The following is a 13,711-nucleotide window of genomic DNA, read 5'->3' as shown; positions in this document are numbered from 1 at the left end:
CAGAAATCATTCTAACATGCTGATTTAAGAAACATTTATTATGATCAGTTGTGCTGTTTAATATGTCTGCTAAAACTGACTGATCCCAAAATTTTGAAGTGTATTTATCTCTCTATAATATAATATAGCCCATATATTATGTTTCTGAAAACTTAATTGTGCCTATTCTTCAATCCTTGTGTGAAGATACTGAAGTAAACTATCCCTAATAATTATACACCTGTTACAGTTTAAGTGTAATCATACGTTTGTTGTATATATACATTTGTTACTACAGTGTAATTATGTTTGTTACAGTGTAAATATGCGTTTGTTGCAGTGTAATTATGTTTGTTACTAAAGTGTAAAAATGCATTTGTTACAGTGTAATTATACGTTAGTTGCGTTGTAATTAAATGTTTGTTAGGGTGTAATTACACATTTGTTAATGTGTAACAATAGGTTTGTTATATTGTAATTAAATTATTGTTACAGTGTAATTATACAGTTGTAACAGTGTGATACATTTATTATTGAAATTATACGTTTGTTACCGTGTAATAATAGATTTGTTACATTGTAATTATACGTTTGTTAACATGTAATTATATGTTTGTTACAGTCAATTACATGTTTGTTACGGTGTAATTTTAATATATATAACAGTGTAATAAAGTATTTGTTACATTGTAATTATACGTTTGTTAGAGTCTAATTATACATTTTTACAAATATGTTTCTTATATGATACGTTTGTTACAGTGTAATAATATATTTGTTACATTGTAATTATATGTTTGTTAAGTGTAAGGATACATTTATTACAGTCTAATTATACTTTTTACAGTGTAATGTTTCTTAAATGAAATGTTTGTTACTGTGTAATAATATATTTTTTTACATTGTAATTATTAGTTTAAGTGTTTGTTACAGCATAATAATTACATTTATTACAATGTAATATGTTTGTTTAGTGTATTTATACATTTGTTTTAGTCTAATTATGCATTTTTACAGTGTAATTATACATTTTTACAGCGTAATATGTTTGTTACAGTGTAATAATACATTTGTTACATTGTAATTATACGTTTGTTAAGTCTAAGTATACATGAGTTTTATTATACTGTCTAAAACGTCTGTTACAGTGTAATATTCATTTTACAGTGTGATAATACATTTGTTACAGTGCAATAATATAGTTACATTGTAATCATGTTTGTTAGTCTAATTATACATTTTTACATTGCAATATGTTCGTTAGTGTTCTATTATCTTTTTACAGTGTAATAATACGTTTGTAACAGTGTAATAATGCATTTGTTACAGTGTAATTATACGTTTAAGTGTAATTGTATGTTTGTTACAATTTAATAGTACATTTGTTACAGTGTAACACATTTATTACATTGTAATTATGTTTGCTACAGTCAAATTATACATTTTACAGTGTAATAATATTTGTTACAGTGTAATATATTCATTTTACAGTATAATAATGTTTGTTACAGTGCAATAATATATTTGTTACATTGAAATTATACGTTTGTTACAATCTAATTATACATTCTACAGTGCAATACATTTGTTACGGTGTAATAATATATTTGTTACATTGTAATATACGTTTGTTAAGTGTAAGTATACATTTATTTCAGTCTACTTTTTAGTGTAATATGTATGTTAGTGTAAATATTCTTTTTACAGTTTAATAATACATTTGTTACAATGTAATAATACATTTGTTACAATGTAATAATACATTTGTTACATTGTAATTATACGTTTGCTAAGAGTAAGTTTACATTAGTCTATTTCTACTTTTTACATTGTCATATGTTTGTTAGTGTAATAATATTAATTTTACATTGTAATACGTTTATTACAGTGTAGTAATGTTTGTTACATTGTAATAAGTTTAAGTGTAATTATACATTTGTTACAGTCTAATTATCTACATTTATGTAGTGTTACAGTTAGTGTAACTTTTTTAAAATTGTATTTATACATTTGTTACATTGTAATGTTTGTTACAGTGCAAAACAACATTTGTTACATTGTAATTACAGTATACATTTGTTACAGTGTAATTATTAGAGATGCACCGATGTATCGGCCAATAATCTGTATAGGACTATTAAAGCTATTAAGTCCTGCTTTCAAATTCAGTACATTTTATCACAAAATTTGAACGATAAATGCCGCTTTAATGCTCTTAAATGTGACGTGACAGATTACTGTAGCGCCTCTGTTCAAGTGACAGCGTGTAGTGTAAGTCTTTTCTTCCACAAATTATATCTAAAAAAACATTGATGAATATCAGAAGGTATGTTGAAAGATGCAGCACAACTACTGAAACCCATATCATGACTCATGTAATCGCTCAATCTGTTTCTCAACCGTGAAAAGACGTCAATAAAACAGCTTGTAAACAATATCACATAATGTTGCATTTACCTTAGGAAAGTTTTCCAGTGTTCACAGTTCATTCGTTGGTTAACTATAAAAAACACTAGAGAAGAGCTTATTTTCCATGAAGTGTTTAAGAAAAATTCCTTATGTGCAACTAAGTTGTATACAAACATTTCAGCTTTTATCTGAGTGTAAATATTATATCTGGAAATAAATAGCAGTTGAATATAACAGCCATGTTGTTAATTTTAACCTCTATTACAGTGTACCAAATAAGATGGTTCCCTGTATAGTTTGCAGCATTATTTGGGAGAGATGATTTTTTTCCTTAAGAAAAATCAAACTATCGTTATCGGCATCGGCCAATATCATTCTGAATAATCGCTATCTGTTTTGGCGGAAAAATTCAGTATCAGTGCATCTCTACTAATAACCAAAAACTAGTATTTTGAAAGTCATTTTTTACATTAAATACTTAGACTTTCATTAAATTTGTGCATTCAGCGGTTTAATAATGAATTTTCCATGATAAGACATAACGTCTAAAAGCAGACAGGGCACTATTGTTAACTTGTCCACCCACAAACTGGGTGTTATTATGTGCTGTACTTGGCAGTCTCTAATACTAGTGATGTGTATGAGAACAAAGACAAAGCATGTCTTTCATTCATTTAGTTTAGTTTTTCTTAAACTAAAGGTGTGAAAAGCAGGTGCAGAAATGTGATCCCTTACCAGCAATGCCAAATGCACACTTAGCTTATGTAGCCGGACGTTAGAAATTCTGCTTTTTCAGAGAAAATAAAATTATGTTCACATACCGAAGAGTGTTCAGAGCTTCAGTAAAAAAATTATGGTAAATACGTAAATACATTTGAGCAGTTTTAAGGCACTTGCCTTTTAAGGCGACCATCTTGAAACCGCCTCAGACTTGTTATTTACAATCATGCAAGTACCTGAATGGGGAAATACAGAAATCTACAAAACTGTTGATCAAAATTACGTTTAAATAATATATTTCAAATCCAGAATAAAATCTAATGACAAAGGTATTATAAATTTATCACAAATTTGGCTTCTTTTCAGGCAGATCCATGCAGCCAATGCGCCAATGTAGTTTTCCGCCTTAAACTATTAGGCGGGAAACTAAGTTTAGCACCGCTAACTATAACAAATAAAAACACAAGCCTGATCTAACACTCTTTGATCATTAATATGGCCAACCACGTCAAAGGAAAAACATTTGTATTAAGAGCATGGCTAAAGGTAAGCAAACTTACTCTGTTAGACACAATATCTGCAATATCTTCTACAGCTGGAGGATGAATCTGGTTTTACCTTTGGGAGTCAATCTAATCTTCCTCCCCTCTTCACCGTCTGTGTTGCTGGGGGAAGGGGGAGGAAAGCCAGAGGATCTGAAATTATGTTAGCATTAGCTACACTTACATCTACTTGCAAAAATTGTAACATATAAAAACATATTCATAAGCAGGTGCTGACAAACAGACAACGGCACATTTGCAGGAGATGAGGTCACCTTAATCAAAGTTTACCAAGCATGTCAGAGCATGTCCGCTCCAATGTCTGATGCTGGGAAAATAATCTGATAATTACGAACCCAGACACGCATGAGTGCCAATGCAGTAACATGAGTGCAACCACCAGTATGTGCCAAACAAACAACAGTCGTGATTTTTAAAATGTTTTTTTTTTCTAAGCAATTCATCCAAGACTTTGTATGTTTTGTAGGCAGGTGTTGTCAGGGGTTAAAGCAAAAAATAAATAAATCTCTTTACTGAAAATTTTTCCTCGGCCAAACCCCATTCCACAGCCTATCACACACCCAGTTTAAGAGCAGTTTTCTTCTTCTTGTAATTAGGAGTATAGTGCTTTACCTTCACAAATGAAATACTCAAAGAACATTTGCATTTAAAGAAAGGCCATTTCTCATTGAGCAGTGGCATAAATTATTTGTCAAGGAGATAACAGATTCTTAAATATGAGAATCCGTTTAAATGCTGCAATGAATGATCCACACTACAAAATGGAAATGCAGAATGTTTATGCGTATTGTTACATTTCAATCAAATGCCAATTCTGTGTCCAGAGGCAAATGAGTAATTTATATGAGCATCAAAGATTGGTTTCAGCAACTTGTTTTTGGACTAATCTGTTCATTTAATGGTTAAATTGTTAACTCACGAAGACAGTCACTTGTCGCCACCTACTGGCTTAATGATGCAAGTTGCGCAAACACTCCCAATGCTGATACTGGTGAAATATAACATATTCGAGGACCGTATACAAATATTAATATTTATACAATACTACTATTATGGCATTATAATTAATAAGTGCTTGTGTTGTTAAACTTAGCTTATATTTTCCACTGTAATTAGCAAAGAACATTTATATGTGTTAAATAGGAATACATTGTAATAATGTTAATCTCATGGGCACAGTATGCAATACCTGCTCTTCCTCTCTCATCTCCATCACATTCTCTCTTTCTTCTTCTCACAGTCTCCTAATCTTTAGCTACCTGTATATCTTATCTTCCCAAAGCTGAGCTTTGATTGATACAGTCTTTGCAAACTGATTGTTTCTGTTACTCGTTTAATACTTTTATCGTAAACAGTTGTTTGGTTTAGCTACTTACATCTCGAAGGCCAGACTCGCACTATATGACCGTTAACTGAAAGCGTGTCGTGAAGCATCGCGCTGGAATTCGCGCTCGGTTCGCACCTTCTGTGAACATAAAGCCCTAAAGCCTACTTTTATTTGATTTTTTTCACCTTGCCTGGGAAAACAAGCGAGCGTTGTGACGGCGTCGCTCTCTATTTGGGCGCAGCTAAAGCAGCTCAGATGAAGTCAGTTATTGTGGCAATATGCAATATCATTGCAGCACCAAAGTAGAGTTAACATTAGGCAATTATTTCACAACCTTCATTATATGCACTTCGAAAAATTACCGAGGTCCTGACCTCGGGGCCCTCAATGGTGGGTACGGCCCTGGGCATGAGTAAGATAGGATCATTAGATGCGCAATATATCGGGAGACATATGGAGTGGGTCAGACATGATTTTGACCACTTCCTTAAGTTTTGTTTTGTATAAAACCTTTCTTTAAAGTGAATTTCGTTTTGGATAAATTGTATCTTAATTTTAATAGATGTTTCATCAACCAATTGCTTAGATTTAATATAGCAGATATAGCAGACAATATAATCAGGACATGGAGGACAAGCTTCAGCTTCCTCACTGATGGCATGACGTTTTCTCCTAGGATTTCCTGATTCTTGAATGAATCCATCTTGCCTTCCACACGCTGCAGGTTTCCAGTGCCACAGGATGCAAAGCAGCCCCAGAGCATCACCGAGCACCACCATGATTAACTGTAGATAGAGTGTTCTTTTCAGCATACGCTTCATTCTTCTTCCTCCAGACATACTGCTGATCCATAGGGCCGAAAAGTTCTGTTTCATCGCTCCACAGAACAGAATCCCAAAACTTCTGTGGCTTATTTATATGATTTTGAGCACTTTTCTTGTGCCTTTGGGTCAGTAGTGGTGTACGTCTTGGAGTTTTGGCATGAATTTAGTACACGCCTTACTGTGCAAGCTGAAACCTTAGTGCCTGTTGCCACCAAGTCTTGCAGGTCTTTTGCAATCACTCGAGGGTTTTTCTGACCCTGCCTTCTCAGAAATCTGGTTACAGCCGTTGATAGTTTCCTTTTTCAGCCCCGTCCAGGTAGTGTAACCACTGTTCCTTGAACTTTGAGCTTGCGAACTATGCTTCCAACGGTGTCTCTAGGAACATAGTGCCTTCGCTATCTTTTTGTATTCTGTTCCTTGTTTGTGAAGGGCGATGATACCTTCCCTTAACTTTTTGGACCATTTTTCTGACTTAGCCATATCTCTAACATGCAGTCAAACATGACACAACATACCTAGCCAGTTCAGATATTTCATGTGTTATAGCTCAAGCACACCTGGTGCAACTAATGAAGCCCTTTATTAGTTGCATCAGGTGTGCTTGAGACAACAAGGGTTGAATAATTTCGATTACAACTATATATATAAATATATCTATAAATGTTACTACCTGAGGGCACTGTTCGATAAATAAATAAATAAAAACTCACCTCTAAAATTACGTTTAGAAATGATTAAGTGATTCACCTGATATCATGAATATCGTACTTGTAATGCCAATTCTGGCATTTAACATTGACTTTTCATGACCCAATCAATTGCTAATAGATCAAATTAGATCCCATCCACATTTTTTTCAACTCAAGCCTCTTTTTTCACTCATATATTGTAATTAAAATAAGAATCACACGGTGTTGTGCTAAAAGTGAAGATCATTTGCATAAAAGACAAATTCGGGTCACACACACACACACACAAACACATACACACAGCCTCTGGTATTGTTTGACCTTCACTAGAGGCTTGAGGTTGGGGGTGTAAAGGTATCTCTCACGGTCCTTCTTGAATCAGTAATGAGTCCTTCATTACCCAAGCCACGATTCCCAAGAGATGATTGTGGCAGCAGACCCAACACACACCCGCTTAAATGCAACTCTAACCCAGACCGCCGCAGAAAGCAAACACACACTCTCTTTTGTAATTTATCCTTGCACATTAACAGCATTAATGGATATATTAAGCTGGAGTGATCTTCTTCACGGAGCTCTTGAGTTGGCAGATTGAATAATGAGCCCTTCGCTCACTCTCAACAACAGTGATTCAATAGCGACGGTGTAGATGTCACTTAATTAATCAAAGGAAAGCTGGGGAGAATGGAGGACGGTCTAGTGGCCAGAACAATCAGTCCTTCATTTTGGCTTTGACTCTTTTATTGCCACACGACTTGGCCTGTTAAGCAACATACAGTAGACTTATTACAAGGACAGTCCCACTGGAGAAACCTAGGGTTGTGTGTTGCTCAAGGGCGCGATGATGAAATTTCATGGATCACCCTGGCAAGACGCAAGCCTACAACCTTTCGGGTATTGTCCTAAAATTTCAACTCTACACAAGTGATCCTGCATTGCCAAAGTAGTAATGTGGTCTATGCATTAAAATATAAAAAGAGTAAATAAGCATTATATATTAGTAAATTTAGTATGGCATATCACATAATATATGTGGGCACTCCGAGCACCACTGTTTAAGACGCAAGAACAAACAAACAAATAAATACTTGGTAGCTTGAGTTTCAAAGTAGCTTCCTTAGAACTGAGAGTTTTAGTGGCCCTGTTTTTTACATTCTGGCTATCAGGTAGTCCAAACTGTGAACTCACACACTGCAGATGTGGGGACACAAACAGTAAACACACACACACACTGGTGGTGTTGCGAGATTTCATTTCATTCATTTGGCTGGAGGTTACAGCCTCAGCAAGTGCTTATCAGACTCTGGTTCCATAAACAGCTGGATAGAATTACATTTTAAATACCACATTCCCCATGCGCGCTGCAGAGTCAGAGGTCTAATGACGGACAAAAAAGGACAAAGCTGGGACAAAAGTGGAATAAATAAACAAGAAAACAGATAAACTTGTAGCAAAAGGGCATTTGAAGCCATGGCATTGTGGTGTGTCCTATAGTGTTACATGCTATACTCCATCTAAAACCATTTTAAACATTATCATACTGATTTTTGCCTAAATTTTTATAAGAAAATGACCATCTATTCAAAGAGAAAGTCCACCTCGACTCCAAAAACAATAATTGTGTGTGTATCCAGGCAAACTGCAAGAAAACAGGCCTTATTAGCATTATTGACGCAGACAGTGACTGAAAACGTCTCAGATCTGAATCTTTGAGGTTCAGCAGGAAACGATCAATGAGTAATTTTATGGACCTCTGAGGAGGTGCATGCAAAAAAAAAAAAAAAACAAAAAAAAAAACATTCCTTTTACATGTTCGGAAGCACACCAGAAAACAGACCTCGAGTTTGGTCTCCATCCATCCGAGGCCAAGCCGAACTGCAGCAATGCTCATTTGTGTGTGTCATAGTCACGGTCAATTACGACGAGTTACGCGCGAAGAAAACAAACAATGCAAATTGCAAGCCTTGTCTGTGTGCTTATCTCAGCATCATTGGACAGAGACACCAAGCATGAAGAGAAAGACGAGAGAGACGGAGCGGTGGGTATCATAACGCTCTGGTCTCCGTTAATGAACCGTTTCCTGCAAAATGAATAATTGATTGATTATGACCAGCTCTGTGGTCGCTGTAGGGGAAACTATACCTCCATGACCCCGGATGAGACGGGCTGTCATTCAGCAATCCGTTCTTTCATCAACTCAAGGGATTTGAGGGATTTAAAACGGCCAAGCCAGGAATTCATTCCATTGGGTTTGGGGAAATAAAAATAGATTAAAAATCACAAAAAATGAGGATACCTTGGTAAAAGTGTAACGGTAACTGTTGTCAATTTGTCACCAATTGTAATTCGTTCTCGACAGCTCTTGTTGAAAAACTGTCTGCATGGGTAACAGGAGAAAGACATTTGTTGGATCACTTCTTCATTTTGGCATGAAATCGAAAGATGATCAAGGGTTTTGGTGCCAATATTGTTATTTCTTCAACTAAACCAACTTTTATATCCAGGTAAAAATAAAATAAAAATTGCTTTACTACTTATAGACTTTATGGATTTACTTGGATTTACCCAGACTTACAATTTGAAACATAAAAATCCATCATAAAATATAATTGCATTTTTAAAACTATGATAATCAAAACCAGGGTTTCCCAAATTTAGGTGTCATGAGTAAATAAAAATTGTTTAACAAATAAAACACTTAGTAAAAATAATATCATAAAACTGTACAATTTTAATAAATCTAAAATCTCAAAAGAAAAACAATCAAAATAAAACGCTTAGTAAAATCCTAAAACAAAGAAAAATAAATAAATGTGTCATTTCCGATTAAGCTGTAATTTTGTCAAATTATGCCAATAAAATGTGAACATTTCATTTATTTGTGTGTATTTAGGATACATAAAATGCTTTTCATTTTTATTGTTTATTATTTTATTTATTGATTTAAACACAATACATAATTTGAGATGTGGTGGAAATTACACTATTTTAGTACATATATATAAAATATATATATATATATAAATGTAGAAATAATAAAATAAATAAATACATTTAATAAATAAATACATACAATCAATAAATAAATAATTGTATTTATAATTTTATGAATACATTTATTTTTTATTTTTTAATTAAATTGTAATTTTAATTTATAAATAAATATTTTTATAAATAAAGAAATAAATTGCAAATAAATACATAACATACGTATAACATACATAACATTCATACATAACAGGGGAATATTAGTATATTTTAAAAAAATCTAAAAAGACAAAGGTACTTAAATAATTGGGTAAAACAAATAAATATTTGTATTTATTTGTAAATACATATTTGTATAAATAATTAAATACATTTTGTTTATAAATAAATGATTTTTTTATTTATAAAACAATCAATAATTATTTAGTTATAAATAAGTAATTTATAAATAAATACATAGCATATACATAAAACATACATAACATAACAGAGGAATATATTTTAAAAGTCAAAAGGGCCCATGTATTGAAGAGATACATTTAATTAAAGACTGAGGATGATTTCACGGGATAATATCCCAAAAAACACAGTCTCAGCCAAATCAATCCGTGCTTTGTTACCCGACTCAACAAATACGAAGCAAGATTATTTTTAAAGCATGGATGCTATTCGGAAATGTTTCCGAGAGCAATGGACAAAGATGCATGACCTCATAGAAGCAGCACCGAGGCTGGACTCTGAGCAACAGAGTAAAAGAACAGCGGGCGTTCCTTGAAAAATGGTGCAATAACTCCCTACACACAATTCTATTCATCTATTATAAGGTGAAATCCATTATTTAGTCCAACCCCTGAGTGCATCCAGCGTACCAAGTAGAGCACAGACCTAAGAACAATACTGTTCCATTAAAGTACATCTTAAGCGTGATAATTTGTTATAAAGCATTTGTTTTCAATGATAAATTATGATATAAAATGAAACCAATAGATAAACTCAAAATGACCTCAATGGTTTATTTTGTGCACACACAAAATAAATTTACTTGAGAAGCAAACTTTCGGAAGAAAAGACTTGTTTTCAAAGAATATTTCTTAAACTGACCTAATTGGCAAACATGTTTTTTTTTCTCAGTTATTGTTTTAAACTTAAACTTAATTCAGTTTTGTTTTGTTTTCTGTTTAAAAGAAGAAAAACAAGTTTATTTTTCTCACCACACTGGGAAAATGTTTGTTTGTTTTTAACTAATTTAATTCAGTTTTGCTTTGATGTATGCTTACATTTTTTTTAAAAACAAGTTTATTTTTCTCACCACCAGGATTTTTTTTTGTTTGTTAGTTTTTAACATAAACCTAATTCAATTTAACTTTGATCGATGCTAAAAAACAACAACAAAAGAAAAAAACAAGTTTTTTTTTCTTATCACTGAGATTTTTTACACTTATTTTTAACATAAACCTCATTCAATTTTGTTTAGATTTATGCTTATAATAGCCCTGTTGTGATCGGCACTGTAAATAATGGGAAGAGACTGACCTCCTAAAACAAACACAAGACAGTAAATGGCTCTGGGTTTCTTAGCAACATGGGAAGGACGTCCTCTCCTGGGACCAGTAGATCAAGTAAATGCAGAGAGACAGTTGGCTTTGAGCCGCAGATGCAGAGGACGAGCAAACTCACCTGTCTTGTCGCCCCGGCCCGATCCTTGACAGCCGTCTTCATCATCGCACTCGCCACTGCCTTCTGCCATGCCGCCGCCGCTGGTCTCGACATCCTCACGACCATCTGTTCCTAAACCCGTCTCACTCCACATCTCCTGTGACAAAACGTAAATCACAGGACAGCGGACCATCAGACACATATTCTTATGAGATTCAATCTTAACAACTTTTTATTTATTATTCAACTTTTTATTTATCAAAAAATCAAAAAGTATCACAGAAAAAAAGTATCACAGGTTATAAAAAAATATTAAGCAGCACAACTGTTTGCAATATTGATAATAAATCAGCATATTAGAACGATTTCTGTCTGAAGGATCATGTGACTGAAGACTGGAGTATAATGGCTGATGAAAATTCAACTTTGCATCACAGAAATAAATGATATTTTAAATTATATTCAAATAGAAAACCATTATTTAATAACAATTTAATAACAATATTACAGTTTTCTTTCTGTATTTTTGATCAAATAAATGCACGCTTGATGAGCACAAGAGACTTCTTTCAAAACATTAAAAATATAAATATTTCTCAACTTAATAATGTATATATATATATATATATATATATATATATATATATATGGGGTGGTATAATATCCTTTTCATAAGATGTGTGTGTGTGAAGGTTTAGCTCAAAATACCCCACAGATATTTCTATCTAGCATGTTAAAATTGTCACTTTTTGAGGGTGAGCAAAAACGCACCGTTTTTGTGTCTGTCCCTTTAAATGCAAATGAGTTGCTGCTCATGGAGCTTCGATTACCTCCTCACACAGATACACACTGAAAATTTCAAAAACTTTTAGCCTTTTATGTTCAAACCGGATTCAGACAAAGTTGGAGAGACTCAAGAAGAAATGACATATATATATATATATATATATATATATATATATATATATATATATATATATATATATATATATTTGTTCTTTCTAGGGAATGTCCAACCTGATCCAAGCTCCAGTTGGTGCATCCTAACAACTACAGCAGCTCTGTTCTCAAATTCACGAGCTGTAATAGTGTAATTTTCCTGAAATGACTCCCTCTGAAGCGAGTAAGTGAGTCGAGATCACCCATCACGACCAAATAGCCCCATGTGTTCCAACAAAGGCTTCCAGGCAAGAAGTCAAGGCTCATAACAGCAGCACTCCATTGCACCAAACGTGGATTCACTCAAGTGCAAATTCCATTTTCACAGCGAGAGAATATTAAACACGTGCGGTTGCGAGGCATTTCAGAACTGTTTAGGAAAACAGCTCTGGGAATCGGAGTTGTGCATAATTCACAACATCTTAACTCAGTTATTTTCTGGCTCCCCATCGTTTCTGTTTTCATATTCTGTCACACTTTCTAATTTGTTTTTAACACAGAGAAGTGCAAAACAACTTCATAGAACCCAGGACAGAATCACAGCCAATCAGAACATAACTGATGTTTAATATTCAGTAGAGCAAGATTTTGGACCAATGAGATTTTACTGTGGGTGTGGCTACCAAGTGTGACTTGACAAAAGCAGAAAATAAGCGACTCCCAAAAAAATCTTCTTTCTGAAACCGATAATGATTTTTATGTTATGGCTGAAATGGCAAACATTAAAATTCTCTACAATTTTGTAAAAAATTAAAACACCAGCAATCAAAATTAATTAGTTTAAATGCTACAAGCCCTGCAACATTACTTTTTCACATTATTAACATTATTTTTTTTTTACAATAAGTTAAGGTATTATATTTCTATATTTTTTAATTATATATATATATAATATAATATATATATATATATATATATATATATATATACATACAGTATATACACAAACACATATTTACAAACTTTTATGTTAGATGCCAATAATCGTGATTTGACAGTACTAATATACTGTGAAAACATGAAATATATATATATAAACTAATATGTAATTATTATCATTATAATTAATGTAATTAATTTAAAATGTATGATTATTTAAATATTATTTAATATTTTATTTTTAATAATTTTTAACCATTTAAAAAACTAGGCTCAAAATCCATATGGTAAACAAACAAACATAGTTTAGGATAAAAAAATCCTTAGTTTTATTTGGAAAATATAACTTATTAGTAAAAAGTTGAACAATGAATATTTCAGATTTCATTGATTGTATATTGTACAAGCACATTTTTAATTCACTTTCCTTGCATTATGTTTCTCCCTGATGGAGGAACGCAACACAATCAAATTGCATAGTGACTTTGTGGATATCGTTCCCCAGGGGACTGTTAATTAACTGCTGTATAATTAATTATGCCACGCGTCAGGCGAACACCATGGCAACAACAGGGCGAACAGACTGTCCTTTTCCAGCGCATCCACCCCCTTCTATTGAGATAAAACAGCGACATACTTATTAGTGCTTTCTTTTTTTGCCTTGCCTGGTTCATTATTCAATTTAGCTGCACATTAAATTTTAATTGTTTTGTTTGTGATAAGAGAAGAAACAATTAA

At 33.0% G+C, this 13,711-nt stretch overlaps 1 protein-coding gene across 3 annotated transcripts in view; it reads right to left on the bottom strand.

Moving 5' to 3' along the window:
• gpc5b (glypican 5b) overlaps nucleotides 1-13,711 on the bottom strand; it is a 41,391-nt gene that overhangs the window by 3,335 nt on the left and 24,345 nt on the right. Inside the window, exons 8-9 of one of the 3 annotated variants that reach the window (XM_081383670.1) lie at nucleotides 11,177-11,312; nucleotides 3,687-3,773 (exon numbers count right to left, since the gene is read on the bottom strand). In XM_081383670.1, coding sequence (XP_081239796.1) covers nucleotides 3,736-3,773; nucleotides 11,177-11,312 — 174 coding nt within the window. In that variant the 3' untranslated portion in view covers nucleotides 3,687-3,735. Of the gene's footprint in view, nucleotides 1-3,686; nucleotides 3,804-11,176; nucleotides 11,313-13,711 lie in introns of those variants that run through there. The other 2 variants (XM_081383669.1, XM_081383668.1) reach the window with 2 other exon arrangements.

This window comes from Scardinius erythrophthalmus (assembly GCF_964197995.2).
Source record: "Scardinius erythrophthalmus genome assembly, chromosome: 14".
Lineage (NCBI taxonomy): Eukaryota > Metazoa > Chordata > Actinopteri > Cypriniformes > Leuciscidae > Scardinius > Scardinius erythrophthalmus.
This window is presented reverse-complemented; position numbering and strand designations above follow the sequence as displayed.